General features: G+C 45.2%; 1 protein-coding gene across 3 annotated transcripts in view; it reads left to right on the forward strand.

Annotated features, from left to right (window-relative positions):
* SMYD2 (SET and MYND domain containing 2) overlaps positions 1–16,320 on the forward strand; it is a 51,923-nt gene that overhangs the window by 19,983 nt on the left and 15,620 nt on the right. For all 3 annotated transcript variants that reach the window (XM_032466468.1, XM_032466467.1, XM_032466469.1), the window contains 3 exons: positions 10,985–11,095; positions 13,427–13,487; positions 14,193–14,317. In XM_032466468.1, coding sequence (XP_032322359.1) covers positions 10,985–11,095; positions 13,427–13,487; positions 14,193–14,317 — 297 coding nt within the window. The remainder of the gene's footprint in view (positions 1–10,984; positions 11,096–13,426; positions 13,488–14,192; positions 14,318–16,320) is intronic.

Genomic DNA, 16,320 nt, shown 5'->3' on the forward strand with positions numbered 1-16,320 from the left:
CTGTCATTCCCCTCCCTCAGCTCCCTGGTCTACCTCTGATTACCCACGATGTCATTTTTTTTCTTTCTCTTCTCCTCCTGTAGCTGGTCTCTGAAAGTCCCCAGGAACATTGTTTAGCAGTGGGAGAGCGAGCGGTCGCTGAGGCCCGAGGCCTCATCTGACCGTCACAGCGGCCCCTGGCCAGGATAGAGCCCAGGCTGAGCCGTTGGCTTGGGAACGTTGTCTTGGCTCTGAAGGCCGTGTGCACAGTCCACCTCCTGTGTGTCCACGGCAGGCTTCCAGAGGCTGCCAGCCTGTGGGGCGGCGGGTATATCGATGGGCTTGTTGTTGAGTTTTCCAGGAGTGTGGCTTTGGAAGCAGAGAATTCATACTTGGCTTCTGCCCGTTATGGACAGAGAATTCCGTGGTTGGTTGCTGCAGTGTTGGAGCAATCAGCGAGCCCTGGGAATGACATGATTTGGTTCCAGGCCTGATAAGTTAGCTGTTTCTATATTTAAGTGAAACACTTCTTAGAAAAAGTAACCCATTACATTCTGTTCTTTAAAGAAGCAAGCTAGTAAATCACGTACGGTTCAGACTATGTTAACACAGACCACTAGGAGGACACGAGGCCAGCTCTGCAACGGACTAGCTCTGTGAACTTGGCAATTGGAAGGACATCTCAGAGTCTGGTTTGTTTGTTTTTTTTTTCATGTAAACAAGGACAGCGGTCCCTATCTTGATGAATTATAAGGACCAAATGATATGATAAATCTGAAAGTTCTACATAAATTGTGATGCTGTGTACAGGTGTGAGGGCTTATAAAAATAATATTACAGTAATTCAGTCTGGACTGAAGCTTTGCTTTATGCAAAGAATAACATATATAGCATATACTTTAGATTTAAGGGGCTTGTTTTTCCACCTGAGAGAATGGTTGGAGTCTAAGAACTTGAGGTCACTGATGGTGTGCATTGTGTGAGTCATACTTGTTGCAAAATGAGCCTTAAATTCTCTGATGAACTGTAAACGCTGCATTAATATAAAACGTGAGACTCTGAGAGGCTGAGCTACCACTGGGTCTCCTGAGCCTGCTGCTGAGCTGGCTTCCCTTAGGCCTCACCTGGTGGCATTATTTTGATGAATCTTGTCCAGGTTGGGGTCTCAAGGTGGCCATTGCGGTTCCCCTGCGTCTAGGACTTAGTCTCCCAGATTTGCAGACTCCCAGCGATGGGTGCCCTGCCTTGGGAGGTTTACAGTAACCAAGTACATCAACCTGCATGAACCAGAATGCCTCCTTATTACTTTACAACAAACAGCTTGACAGTCTGTACATTTTCCTGCTATAGACAGATTGTACAGGTCAAATCATGATGAGGTTGTTCATAGCAAGGAACCCCAGATGTGGGATTCAGTACTGGGATTCTAAGTCATGTTAAAGGTCCGGGCCAAGACGGCTTGCTGTGTCCAGCCTCATGATGTGCAGTCTTCCCTGAACCTGGTCCAGGACACTCGAGTTCTGGAGAGTACTTGTGTGATTCAGTTTTCCTTGGCTCTGTTGAGTATGTTGTGAGCAAAGAACTCTCCTAGATGACAAGTGATAACACAGTTCCTGAAGCTACAGTTCTAGAAGCCAGGTGAGGCTGGATTTGACCTGTAAGGGTCATTTTCATTTCATCTATCTCCTGTTGAAGGAAGAGGCTACTAGCCATGGAGGTTTTGCATCCTTTGATGCTGAAGAACTAAGTAGGGGCTGAGCACTGTATTACAGTGAGATAGAATGGTCACAGGTTTAATTAAAGTCAGTGCCTAGAAATAAATGGCTGTGTGAGGGCTTCCTACATCAAATCATTAGGGAGGAATCTGGGGCATTTGCTCCAGATAAAGATGTATTCAGGGATCTACCCAAGGGGGTGCTTGGATAGGATCAAAGTGGAGGCTCAGCTACAGGGTAAAACAGGTGGCACGAAACAAGAGCAGCGATGAGGAAGGTAATTGAGTGATTCTCCATCCAAGAAGGCATGGCCCTCAGCTGCTAGTCATTAACTGGGCCTTCTTCACTGGCAGACCCTACCCACCAGGGGTCCCCAGGGGGGTCAGTACCACACAACAGAAGGTGGGGTTGGAAAGGAGGTTATTGGTAGATAAGAGAGCCATGTCCACCATGGTTGGGTGGCCCGCCCAAGGTCACACACAGGCAGAGCCAGGACCAGCCTGTGCAGACTGCCGCGGGAAGGCCCTCTCTGCTTTCCAACCCTGTGCTTGGGGGTCCTGAGGACCTTCTTGGAGAAGAGATGCTCTGGGCCTGTGTTATAGACGGAGAAGTGGCCTTTCATGGATGGGAAAGGAAAGATCCCTTCCAGTGGTGGTGTCTTCCCAGACACCTCTCCAGGAGCGAGAGGCACCCATTCCTCCCTGAGGGTGTCCCCCCGGGACATCTTAGAGGATGCTACCCCTCTGTTTATTCTCCCCAGCCCTCCTCTCTGATTGCGGTGTGTTAGGATCATGCTTTATATTGTACAGTTGGGCTCTGTCTTGTCCCGTAGTCTTCGTTCACTTGACTCAGCGTGATCCCGCCAGAGGAAAGATTTTAATTGACGATGCATTAAAGGATAATGGGAGGAAATATGAAAGAAATAGGAATTCCTTTTTAGTTAGGCTTGGTTTGTAACCTGTGTGTGTTTAATGAACTATATTTATTTTTATAAACATGCCTGGAAAGCTCAGTGTATTATTCACTCACGTAGACTTCTTCATCACATTGTACCAGTGACATGTTGAAGAGAATAGTTTTAGAAAGCTGTGACATAGAGGAATCATTGTGGAGTAGAACTTTTTAGGGTATTATTTTTTTCTTCTTTTTTTTTTTTGTTTTATTTTTAACTTTATTTTACAATATCGTATTTTTTAAACTGAAGTATAGTTGATGTACAATATTATATGTTACATGTATACAATATAAGTGATTCACAAATTTTTAAAGGTTATACTCCATTTATAGGTATTATACAATACTGGCTGTATTCCCCATGCCGTACAGTACATCCTTGTAGCTTACTTTATACCTGATGGTTTGTACCTCTTAATCCTCAACCTCCACCTTGTCCCTCCCCCTTCCCTCTCCTCGCTGATAACCACTCGTTCCTTCTCCACATCTGTGAGTCTGTTTCTTTTCTATTATATTCACTAGTTTGTTATATTTTTCTTAGCCTCCACATGTAAGTGATATCTTAGAGTATCTGTCTTTCTCTGACTTACTTCACTTAGCATAATGCCCTCTAGGTCCATCCATGCTGTACACCAGAAACTAATACAACATTTAAAATCAGTTGTACTTCAGTTAAAAAGCAAATAAACAAACAACCCAAAATATGGGCAGAAGAATGGAGCATTTTTCCAAAAGAGGAAATGGAGGTGGCCAACAGGAACATGAAAAGCTGCTCAACTCTAGAGTATTATTTCTTAACACGAACAGATAAACGAAAACGATTTGTGTGTTGTCAGTGGAGATAGGATTGACTGTGCTTTTGGAAGTAGGAAGGTGCATGTCCTGATGGAGATTAAAAACAAAGATGTGAGAACATTCTTGACTTTTATCATCGATTAAAAAGTAACTGAAGTGTAGAAAATGTCCAAGAAATGGTCCCAGGACCCTGTTGTTGTACGGGTGACTGGTGAATGGGGCCAGAGTCACAGGTTTCACCCTGGTTAAATTCACTTTGCTCTCTTAACCCAGACACAGGAAGCATCTTCAACTGAGCCACTCCTTTTTTTCTAAATGTTTAACATCACCAGTAGGAAAAAATGTGTAAGAATGATTGAGAGAAGTCCCATCACTCTTTTATGGGACTAGCAAACGAAGCAGATGTGCTTGTAACGGGGGCCTGGCAGTGTCTGCCTCCTTCATGTGTGACGCTCACTAAGTTTCTTTTCACTCTCTCCCTCTCGCAGAGAATGGTAGTGGAGAGCAGGAATCCTGTGATGCTTTCTTACCATTCCACATTTTAAGAAACCACATATGCATGCTGCCCCACATTTCCGGAAATCACATATGCATGTGTACATGTAAACATTGTCCAGATTGAAAGCTCCATTAGAACAAGAGAAAGGCCAAATACAAGGGTTGGAAAAGGGGCTTGACAATAAAAATCCAGTCTCCTTATGCAGGGAGACAATGTATCATTTGCTCAGTAGAACACTGGATGACTTAACAATCATTCTTTTCTCCCAGTGTTGGAAATGAGGGTGCACGATGAGACAATTTTGCAAATCTTTATGCCTCTTTTTAAGCGTTTTCATCCAGACACAAAAAGTAAAGTCATGCAGAGCAGTTATTACGTTGGCTGAAAATGAACTAGAAGTTTAAAAAGGGTATGAAAAAATTGCCTATCTTCCTTGTATATAGATTTAATTGTTCACATTTATTGCACGGATAATCTGTGCTCATTATAGAAAAATCAGAAAGTACAGATAAATAAGAACAGAAAGAGTATCCATAATTCATAATTTTATCCTTGCAGAGAAAATCACTGGTACCACGTTGGCATGTGTCTTTCCAATTCCTTCCTGTGCATTTATCTGTATATTACTTTTCTGGAAAATGGGACCCATTGGAGTTTACATGAGATTTTATAAAGATTGTAATCAGTGAAGGAGTAACAACTTGAATTGTGAAGAAAACTAGTAGAAAAAGTTTTAGAAAATGGGCAAAAATATTTTTATAAGCATAAAGGGTTCAAAACCATTCTGTGTACAATGAAACCGCCAATAAAAAACAAAACAAAACAGAAAAACACTATTAATAACACTTATTCCTGTCCATCAGTTTAACTTAATTTTTGTTTCAACTTTGTCCATTCTGATTGTTTATAATTTCTTATGGGTGAAATTAGGGCAGATTGCCTCTGTCAGGTTCTCTAAGATATGTGGATCATCTCTATGGTAGAAGAAAGTATAATTTTTTTTTTCTTTTTAACATTTTAAATCAACTGTAGTTCAATTAAAAAGCAAACAAACAACCCATTTAAAATGTGAGCAGGAGAACTGAATAGACATTTTTCCAAAAGAGGAAATGCAGATGGCCAACAGGACCATGAAAGCTGCTCAGCATCACTAATATCAGGGAAATGCAAATCAAAATCACAATTAGACACCACCTCATACCTGCAGAATGGCCATCATCAAAAAGAGCACAAATAACAAATGTTCGCAAGGATGTGGGGAAAAGGGAGCCCTTCTACACTGTTGGTGGGAGTGTAAATTGGTGCAGCCACTGTGGAAAACAACATGGAGGTTTCTCAAAAACCCAAAAACAGAACCACCATATGGCCCAGCAGTTCCATTCCTGGGCATTTGCCTGAGGAAAAAAACATTAATTCAGAAAGATATGTACATTCCGCTATTAGCAGCAGCATCATTTACAATTGCCAAGACATGGAATCATCCCAAATGCACATCAATAGATGAATAGATAAAGAAGATGTAGTATATATATGCAGTGGAATACAACTCACCCATTAAAAGGATATTTTGCCGTTTGTGGCCCTTCGTTCGCTTTCTTTTTTTACTTTGAAAACCAGAATTTTATAGCTGGCATAAACATTTCCATTGTGTCAAAAACAACAAAATACCTAGAAATAAACTTAACCAAGGAGGTTACCTGTACTCTGAAAACTGTAAAAACACTTCTGAATGAGATTGAAGATGATACAAAGAAATGGAAAGATATCTTGTGCTCTTGGATTGAAAGAATCAACACTATCAAAATGGCCGTACTATCCAAAGCAACTCACAGATCCAGTGCAACCTGCATCAAAACACCCACGACATTTTTCACAGAATTAGAACAAACAATTCCAAAATTTATATGGAACCATAAAAGACCCCAAATTGCCAAAGCAATCTTTTGTAGGTCTTGTTTTTCTTTCTTCTTTTCCTTTTTTTTTTTTTTTTGTGGTTTGATGAATAGAGAAGTTCTTTCATCACTTTAAATATATCATGCCACTCCCTTCTGGCCTGTTGAGTTTCTGCTGAAAAATTAGCTGATAACTTTATGGGAGTTCCCTTGTATGTTACTTGTTGCTTTTCTCTTGCTGATTTTAATATTTTCTCCTTATCCTTAATTTTTGTCAATTTGGTTACTGTGTGCTTTGGTGTGTTCCTCTTTGGATTGATCTTGTGTGGAACTCTCTACACTTCCTGGACTTGAGTGACTGTTTCCTTTAGCAAGTTGGGGAAGTTTTTGGTTATTATCTCTTCAAAAATTTTCTCAGGTCCTTTTTCTCTCTTCTCTCTTTCTGGGACCCCTATAATGTGAATATTAGTGTGCTTCATGTTGTCCCAGAGTTCTCTTAAAGTATTCTCATTTCTTTTCATTCTCTTTTCTTCGTTCTGCAGTAATGATTTCCACTAATCTGTCTTCTTGCTCACTGATCCATTCTTCTGCCTCATCTGGTCTATTCTTGGTTCTTTCCAGTGTGTTATTCATTTCAGTAATTTTATTCTTCAACTCTGTTTGGGTATTCTTTATATTTTCCAAATCTGCTAAAGACTTCACTCTGTGCATCTGTACTCCTTACTCTAAACTCTTTCTCAGATAAATTGCCCATCTCCTCATCCTTACTTCTTCTGGGATTTTATCTTGTGCCTTGGCCTGGGAGATATTCCTCTGCCTCCTCATACTGTCCGTCTTTCTATTTGTATTTTTAGGTAGGTTAGTTACTTTCTCGACCTCGGAGGGTAGCCTTCTGTGGGAGACGTCCTAGGTGTCCCAGCAGTACACTCCTCTCTTGTCACCCAAGGGCCAGGTTCCAGCCAGTCCTAAGAGTCTGGCCTCTGTTTGTGGATTCCTTCCACAAGCTTTGGGGTTGTTGATTTCTTATTTCTAGTATCTGCCCCCTGGTGGATGAGGCTGGACTTAGAGGCTTATGCAGGCTTCCTGGAAGGAGGAGTCAGTGCCTGCCCACTGCTGGGTGAAGCTTGGCCTGGTGGGTGGGGCTGTGTTTAGAGGTGTTTGTGGCTCAGGAAGTCCGCTGATGGGTGGGACTGTGTTCCCACCCAGTATGCTGTTTGGCCTGAGGCTTCCCAGCACTTAAGCCTACAGGCTGTTGGGTGGGGCTGGGTCTTGGTGCTAATGATCCAATATAGATGTCAGCCTCCAGCAAACCTCCTGTAGATGAACATTCCTGGAATGTCTGCCAACAATTTTTATGTGCCCTGGGTGAGCCACAGCCATTCCCTCCCTCCTCAGGAGACCCTCCAAAACCAGCAGGCAGGTTTGTCCAGGTTCCTATGAAATCACTGCCTGTGCTGTTGGACCTGGCATATGCGAGATTCTATGTACGCTTCCCGAGAGAATGAAGTCTGTTTCCCCCAGTCCTGGGGGGCTCCTGGAGCCAAGCCCCACTGGCCTTCAAAACCAGGTGTCCTGGGGTCTCCTTCTCCTCCCAATGCCAGAACCTCGGGCTGGGGAGCCTGATGTGGGGCTCAGAGCCCTCACTTCCATGGGAGGACCTCTGTGACTTATTCTTCAGCTTGTGGGTTGCCCACCCAGGGGTGTATGTAGCCTGATTATATCATGAGCACACCCTTCCTACCGTCCCCCTCAGTTCCCTCTTTATGTTTCCAGTTGAAGAAGGTCTTTTTTGCTAGGTTCCAGTCTTTTTTTCTGATGGTTGTTTAGTAGTCAGTTGTGGTTTTCTTGTAGTCTCGAAGAGAGGTGAGCTCGTGGTCCAGAAGAAGGTATTTAAGATACGTTCAGAACCTGACATTTTCTACCAGGTGCTATTCTCCTCCTGCCTTTTTTTTTCTTTTATATATTTAAGAATTAAAGCTGAGTAGTAGTGCCATTATGGTACATCTCTGTCATTTCCCCCTGCCGACAAAGTGAAGACTTCTTATTTATCTGGTAAATTTCCCCTGATGAAACTTAGCATGATTCTGTGCTTCCTTTAATTTATCCAGCTCTCTGATTTAGCTGCTCTGTGTGGGCCTGTGTTACATTCTAGGTGCCCTTACTTCTACCTGGTGTTCTGATGTAAGTCATAAACTACTTGAAGTGAGAGACTCCACCTCCCATCCCTGCCTCTAAGGTCGGTCGAGGGCTTTTGGAATGAATGAAGGAACCAGTCAGTGAACAATTAACCAGCTTTTGTTGAGAGCGCCCTTTGTGCCAGGCACTGGTCTGAGTGCTTCTCATGGGTTAGCTTGTTTATTGAATCCTCACAACGACCCTTTGTGGTCGCATGAATGCGTGGTTATCCCATTTGAAGGTCCTACATTTGTTGGTAGTCTGCAAGCTTTATGTCTGATTATCACTGTTGGCAGGCATAAAATGATAGACTCAGAACTCCGGACCTGCTAAGTAACTCAGGGATCATGTTATTGACAGCCAAGGATACAGATGCAGAGGGATTAAGAAGCCTGCCTGGTGTCACATAGCTGCTTGACTGCAGAGCAGAGGGTAAGAATGCAGATTTCCCCAGCCCCAGACCAGTGTCCTCTTACTTGGCAGCGCTCTGCCCTCCTCCCAGAGCATGCCCTGTTGTTAGGTTCCCTGCTCTTTGAGGACATTAACATCAATAAATTCAACATTGTGTGTTACTTATATTCATATTAATTCAGTATTCTATTAATAAATTAGTTCTATTGATAATGCATAAATCATATTAAGAAATGTTAATATTAAACTGCTCTCTCCCAGGAGCTCATTGTTAAACACCTAACACACCACCTTCAGTTCAGAAAACTAGCATCGTCATGGTCCTGCAAAGGCCTTGTCTTAGCATTCCTGGGGTGATAATGGACACGTGTTCATAGCTGTCAATTACCCATCTGTCCACAGCTGGTGGTCCTCACATCCCCTTGGGTATCCCATGGCCGGAAGCCCTCTTTGTCCTTCCCTTTTTGCTTTGCATGTGGGGAGGGAGCTGTTTTGTCTGTTGAGAGCTGGACCCACCTGTTCTACCTCGTTGCCTCATCACCGTGCTCTCAATTCAGGCTTGGGCTAAAAACAGATCCTCTTCTCCCTTGTGCATATCTTGTCGTTTCTTTCTCTCCCTGCTCTTAGTTATATTCGGCACTGGTGTTATTTAACTCTGCAGAACATCTTGGCACAGAACTTGAGCCAAGGGTCTGAGCCTCGGACTGTGTTAAATCATTAAGTGACATCATGTCCTTCCTTCTTGGAATTGGGGCGGGGGGAGGGAGACATCTTCAGTCAGCAACTTTGTTGAGTGCCTAGTAAATGTCAGGCACTGTTCTAGGCTCTGGGGTAATAGGTGTAAACAGAACAGACTAATAAGTTCCTTTATTTTAGGTGGGTGGGGGAGAGACATTACACCAAAAAACCAATCAATGTGTAATTATGTCAGGTGGTGAGAAGTACTAAGAAGACATAAAGCAAGGAAAGGGAGGGTGATGGAGAGTGCTGGTTTTGGTAGGATGTTCATGGCAGGTATCTTGAAAAGGGGACATTTGAGCAGAGATGTGGAGGAGGGAGGGAGGGAGCGAGGTGGAGATCTAGGGGAAGAGGCGTGGAGCCAGGACATGCAGCAGGTGCCAAAGGTCTCGAGGCAGGAGCAAGCGTGGTCTGTCCCAGGAGCAGCAGGGAGACTCTGTGGCCTGCGTAGAGTGAGCTGAGGGGGCGACAGTGGTGGGTGATGAGCTCAGAAGTGGAGGGTCCCCTACCACGTGTGGCCTCGTAGGTCATCTATAAAAGACTTTGCCTTTCGCTCTGAGATGAGAAGCCAGTAGAAGGTTCTGATCTGAGAACTGGCAGAATCTGAGTTTTGTTTGGCAGAATCGATGACTCCAGCTGCTCTCCAGAGCACAGTCCTTGGGGGCCGGGGCAGAAGCAGGCATCCAGGTGGGAGGCGAGGGGAGTAGTCACGGTGAGGGGTGTCGAGTCTGCAGCAGAGTGTGAAGGTGGGGGCAGCAGGCGGTGATCAGATGTTAGATGTGTCCTGAAGGCAGACAGAACGGACTCGGCAGGCGAGGTGCATGTGAACGTGAGGGAGAGAGCAGCAAGAGTGACCCCGGGGTTCTGGCCTGAGCGTCTGAAAGAACAGACTTACCGTTTTCTGAGGTCAGAAAAACCAAGGGAAAAACAAGATGGCCTTAAATTCCATCGTGACAAAAAGTGTCTGCAGACTCCCGCTGAGTCCACTCCCAGCAGCCTCTCTGCCCCATCACATCACCCTGACATCCAGCCAGGTCCCAGTCATCTCACGCTCACTCACGCGCCCCCGCGCCGGCATCGTCCTTTTCGCCCCAGCCCTCAGAGTGCCTCCTCCCTTGGCCTTCCCGTCCCGAAGACAGCATCCCCAGCCTTCCAGCCGTGAGCTTGTGCCCTTCACACCTCAACCTGAGGCCAAAAGCATCACAACCCATGGTAGAAAAGAACGCAGTTTTCCTGTTTTATCCACTGAATCTTTAGGAAGTCTGTATTCCTAAATATTCCCAAGAGTTGCCCTGGCCAGACTCTTAGACAAAGCCCTCATTTGCGTTTTTCTTGCATCACCTAAAAAAGGGGACGAGGTGCTGTGGACACCACGTCTCAGTTATTTGCCCTAATGTGAGGGCAGAGCCAGGACAGAGCCATGGGGAGCGGAGCCAGATCAGTGGCTAATACCCACGTCACTCACCCCAGTGACTTGACAGTGGCCCCAGGTAGTGGAAAGCTGTGTGTGCTGTTTGGAATCCTGAGGGGCTGCAGAAAGGTAGGAGGTGCTTCATGAAACAGCACAGAGCAGGTTTCCTCATGCCCATGACCTTGGCCAGGCCCGAGGCAAGGTTATACAGCCACATCCATCTTAAGGGATGTTCTCATCTCTGAGTTTTGTGAGCATTGTCGTGTTTTCCAAAAGGAAACGTATTTCTCCTGACCTTAACTAGGAGGACTTTATTGCATCCTCTCTTCTCGAACTTTATTGCACTGTGTGTGTGTGTGTGTGTGTGTGTGTGTGCACGTGTGCATGTGTAATAATTTTTTTCTAACTTTCCCAGAAAGAAGATTGGCCCATGCACAAGCTGGAATGTTCTCCCATGGTTGTTTTTGGGGAAAACTGGAATCCCTCAGAGACTGTAAGGCTCACTGCAAGGATTCTGGCCAAACAGGTGAGGAATTGGGATCATGTTCAAGTGTGTTTCATTGTATTTTTTTCCTTAAAGGTCAGAAAGATGAGTACCTGACCTGTGGCGGTCATTTCTTGCTCAGCGTCCTGGGACCCCATTTCCCGTCACACCCGTGTGGACCCAGGCGAGAGCAGCACCCCAGGCGTCAGCTGGTTTGTGTGCACCGTGCAGCTGGGATATTGCTTACCTAAATTCTGAGCTTCTTATGAGATGGGTCTGCGTAGAAAAATACGGCCTTTCAAGGCATGGCCACGTGGTTGACAATAATTGGAGCGTAGGAGGGAACCAGCCTGGCCTTGAAACGCTGCGATGTTTCCCTCTTTCCTCCTGACACAGGGCACTCCCCCTCCCCCCGTCCTCGGCAGTGTCTGCCCCTCCCTGTCCCCTTATCTGACCCGCCTGGGCAGGCGAGGAATGGGGTGCATCACCAGACTGGCCTGTGCAGGGAGAGAGCGGAGGAGCGGAGGAGTGGAAGTCGGGGCAGGTGGAGAGGGGTGGGGCGGTAACAGATGATAGCCATTACGGTTTCCTCCAAAGATGAAGTCAGAGCTGGCCGTCCTCTCCCCTTGTTTGTCCAGTCCTTACTGATTGGGTGACGATGAGATGCCTGAGCTCCGTAGGACCAAACTAAAGAGGGGTAGGGGGTGGGGGCGGGAACACCACAGGACTTGTCCTTGTGACACAGTGAAGGGGGCCCCCGGGGGCTTAGAAGGGGTGTGTCCCCGCAGGTGCCTCTGCGCTGCAAATCTTTCAGAGCTGAAGTTCCCGCTGCTGCCTCTTCTTAATACCATCTCCCACCCTCCGCCTTTAAAACTTTGTTTTTTTAATCTAAACCAAATGTGATCACAACGATTAGCTCATATCTATCCTCAGACCCAGTTAGGCGCCTCGGGCTGGTAAACAGGAGAACATTTCCAACCTCTGAGGTCATTGTTCTGTTCTGTTCTGTTCGGCCTGGGTCAGGTGCTGGCTGAAATGCCACTCCACCAGCTCAGGGTAATAAGCAGAGGCAGCCAAGGCTTGCCTGGAGAGGGAGACTGGAAAATCAGGACTGTTCTCCCTGCAGGAGGTTAACTTTTGGATCTTCACTAACAGTCATGTTTAAGTATATGTCGAGATCTTGGCGGAAAGGAGAGGGTGGGAGGAGGTGGGGTGGGGGGGTGAGCCATCAGATTCCATCTGCAAGCATCTTGGGAGGATTGGGGTGACCAGTCTGCTGGTTCTCCCCCTCCCCCACTGCCTCACGTTATTGAAAGTGTTGTGGTTAAGAACTCAGAAGAAGCCGGTGTACTTCTCTGAAAAGCTTTCCCAGGCAGAAATGACTTATGCATCTTATAGAAATGGATCCTGTGAATGGAAGATTTCTGCTCCAGAAAAAGAACTGTGGAAATGGTTTGGCACCAGGAGGGTAGTCTGAAGGCTCTGATGACTTTACACCTGTTTCATTCAACTTTTATTAAAATTACTCCTACTACTAATAGTCTATTAAATGGAAAGTTGCCTGGCCATCTTTTCATCTCTGTAGGATTTGATGATTAAAAAAACAGACCGTTTGTATTCTAGGCGCTTGCAAAGCGTTGGGGGAGACAGGCTACCCAGCTACCAAGGGGAAGCGGAACGTGATAACTAGGCAGGTGAGAGCACTGGCTAGACCACCTGTATCCCCAGATTGAATAGCCGATCACAGAGACATGGCCCTGGGCCAGCTCTTGAGCTCTGCGTTTGAACTCTTGTCAACACCAAGTTTATTCATGTTCTCAAAGCCTAGCGGGTTTACTATTGTCAGCCCCTCTCGGGGTGTCTAGAACAAAGCCGGCCATATGTTTAAAGTGAATCGGGGCTCACGGGTACAACCGAAAGTGTTCTTTTTGAAACACGGAAATTGAGATCCTTTTAGCCTATGCTTAAAGAAAGTGTAAAACGGATGGGGGGTTTGATTTTGTTCCTTTTTAGGAGAAATAATAAATGGGATGGTTCATCTGGAGACTCGGTGCTTTTAAGTCAGGGCCCTAAAAAGTTGTTTTCTAGCCACTGTTCTTTCCCGTAACAGGCATTTTTGAGCCTACTGTGTGCATGGCGTTACCAAGGGTGTTAGGGATGTGGGAGATGCTTTAAGAAGCTTTTCAAAAGAGCCTCTCGGGTTTGGATGTTGGGCAGACGCCCTCAGCCCACGTGGCAGACTCCTTGGCTTGCTGTCTTCACTTCATTGAGAATTGTTGCCTTTTGCTTTGTGTTGATGTAAAAGTGAAAGCACTGCTCTTGTGCACAAGTCATTTAAATCTGTGTCTGTGTGATTTCTTTCCCAATGACTAGAAAGTCCACCCAGAGAGAACACCTTCAGAGAAACTGTTAGCCGTGAAGGAGTTCGAATCACGTAAGTCTCTCTGGGACTGAGTGACGGGTCATCTCAGCCACACCTTTTATGTGGATTAGACAGGATTGAAGGAAGGAAGAGGCAGCTGTGTTCTTAGCCGTGGTCGGGGATTTTCTAATTATCAGTTTTTACTTTGACTTGTGTGCTGTTTTGAAAAATGGCGTATCACGTTTTTTTTTTCCCTGAGTTGACAGGATTGCTAGGAAATAATTAAGGGGAAGCCGGCACTCGTGGGATGAGTTATTACATCCCGAGCCGTCTCCTGCTGGCTCTCCTGGCATGCTGAATATTTTTGGATCTTTGCTGAATTGCAGCCCTGCAAACAGCTGATGTCCTTAGTGAAAGGCATTAAATCAGGGACTGTCCACGTTCTTGATCATGACAGAGATTCCAGGGCCAATTGGGGAGCCCTGGACTCGACCGAAGCTGTTTATCAGCCATTGCCACTCATCCCTGACCTCGCTGCTAATGGTCAGTTGAAATTCCATGTCCTGAGTGACTTCCATTTGTCAGAGGAAGAGAAGGAAGACACGGTGTGCTTTTCTTGCCCTAGGGTTTATCAGTTAGACCAGATGAGGAGGAAGAGTATTTCCTGGGGGCTCCACGTACTTTTTTCTTGCGTGCCACGCCATTTACAGTACAAAAAGGATACAGCTAGAAATCCAGAATTTCCTACCTGGTGAATAATGGTTTGTTTACCCACAGATCTGGATAAATTAGACAACGAGAAGAAGGATTTGATTCAGAGTGACATTGCTGCTCTCCATCACTTTTACTCCAAGCACCTGGAATTCCCTGACAACGATAGCCTGGTTGTACTCTTTGCACAGGTGAGAATGCCGGCCTCGGGCATCAGGTAACGTGTCATCCAGCCTTTCCCTGCCTGAGTCCCTCTCCCCAGAGCATACTCAGTGGAGATAAATGGGACATGGTTCTTGACCTGTTGGGCCCTGTTTTACATAACCTTGCTGGGTGAACCTTGAGCAGATCAAGGTCCTCTCTCTGCTGGCCCTCACTGATGACTGGAGCATAGGAAATTCATCCGACCTCTGCCTCTTGCTGCAGAAAGAGTTTGTGAGAACGAGGAGTTGCCAGTGCCCCAGGACATGGCATACTGGAAGCTCTTTGAGTAGAAAAGACCATTTGAGGTTCCTCCATTAAATCTCTGAAACAATCCCTTCTGACAGTAGTGGGGTTTTTTTGTTGTTGTGATTCCTGGCAAGACTGTGTTGATAAAGCAGAGGCAAGTGCAGATGTCCCCAGGAGGGAGGCCCTCCCTGATGGCCCTTGGAAGGACAGTCCCCATAGAGTCTCGGTGCTCGAGGTCTTTCCTGATGGTTGCTAAGAAGTCCTATTTAGAGAGGCCTCGGTTTACCAAAGTTAGAAAAAATTAAAAATCAGGGAGGCAAACTTAAAAGTGATAAGGAATTGGCAGCCAGCCGTTTGGAAAAACTGACGGCGGGGTGGGCATGGCTGGGACAAGAGAAGACAGTGCGGCCGGCACCCTTCAGCTGAAGGCTGTCTGGCTTCGTCAGGCTTCCTGTTACCATGAGCATGGCTCTTCCTGGTATGACTTAGTAGATCAGATTCCTGTCTCTAACATACCCTTGTGTTTTCCCCTACAAGCTGAACATATAGTTGAAGGTGACCTTCTCATAGAGAGAAATACTGGAATACTGCTCTGTGCAACCAAGTAGCTACCTTCCCTGCCAGAACCTTCAGTGTCTAGACGGATAAAAGGCCTTGGGTGGATACTTCCACGTTGTTGTCTTAGAACAGAATAAGCATCACCTGTGTACCCTTTGACCCAGTAATTCTATTTGTACGAACCTACCCTAAGGGAGTAATTAGAGATTATGGATGGAGACTGACATGCAAATTGTTTATTGTAGGGTTCTTTTTAACCGCCCCCCCCCCAAAAAAAAGAGAAAAAGAAAAGGAAATCCATACTATAAATGGTCAGCAGTAGGAGTTTGGTATATAAATTCTGGCATAGTCTTACGATGGAAGGTAATGTAGCTTGTATGAGTTATATTTCAAAGAATGTCTAAAGATGTGGAAAACGTTGATGACATCACATTAAATGTAAAAGGGGGAAAATGTGTGTGATACGAACATTTATACATGTAAAAACTGTTTCAGTGGAAGTTCACTATTGGTTATCTCCTGAGTTGTGGAAAACTTTTGCTTCTTATGTTGAATGATTTTTCTGGGTTTTCTACAATGAGCATGTATGACTTAAGAAAATGCTGAAACAAGGGGAGAGGGTATAGTTCAAGTGGCAGAGCTCATGCTTAGCACGCACAAGGTCACCTCCCCCTGCAAAAACAATGAACAAAACTTTTAAAAATTGTTTTAAAAAATACTGATAAGAAGAAAAGATAAAAAGCACCCATGGTTCTCCCATGTTAAAAATTGCACATAATCGGGGGGAAGGTATAGCTCAGTGGTAGAGCACATGCTTAGCATGCATGAGGTCCTGGGTTCAATCCCCAGTACCTCCTCTAAAAAATAAATAATTACCTCCCCCCCTAAAAAAAAAATAAACAAACAAACAAAAAAAATTGCACATAATCAAGAAAGAAGTGAGTCTTCATCTGTCCTCCTACCTACTTCAACCCGCGGTGAGAACCACTCTCAGCAGTTGGATGAATTCCTTGGTGGACTTTATGTTCATATGGATATATTTCTACTGTGCGACTGCCATAATCAGAAAAAAAAATGCTTCTGTTGGTAAAAGAAAAAAATGGGTTCAAGTTATGAGTGTTAAAGCAAGAGTAATGAAAAGGAAAACCCTGATATCCATTATACTGTCCTGGGGTTACAGCGTACT

Source organism: Camelus ferus, chromosome 23 (genome assembly GCF_009834535.1).
Source record: "Camelus ferus isolate YT-003-E chromosome 23, BCGSAC_Cfer_1.0, whole genome shotgun sequence".
Lineage (NCBI taxonomy): Eukaryota > Metazoa > Chordata > Mammalia > Artiodactyla > Camelidae > Camelus > Camelus ferus.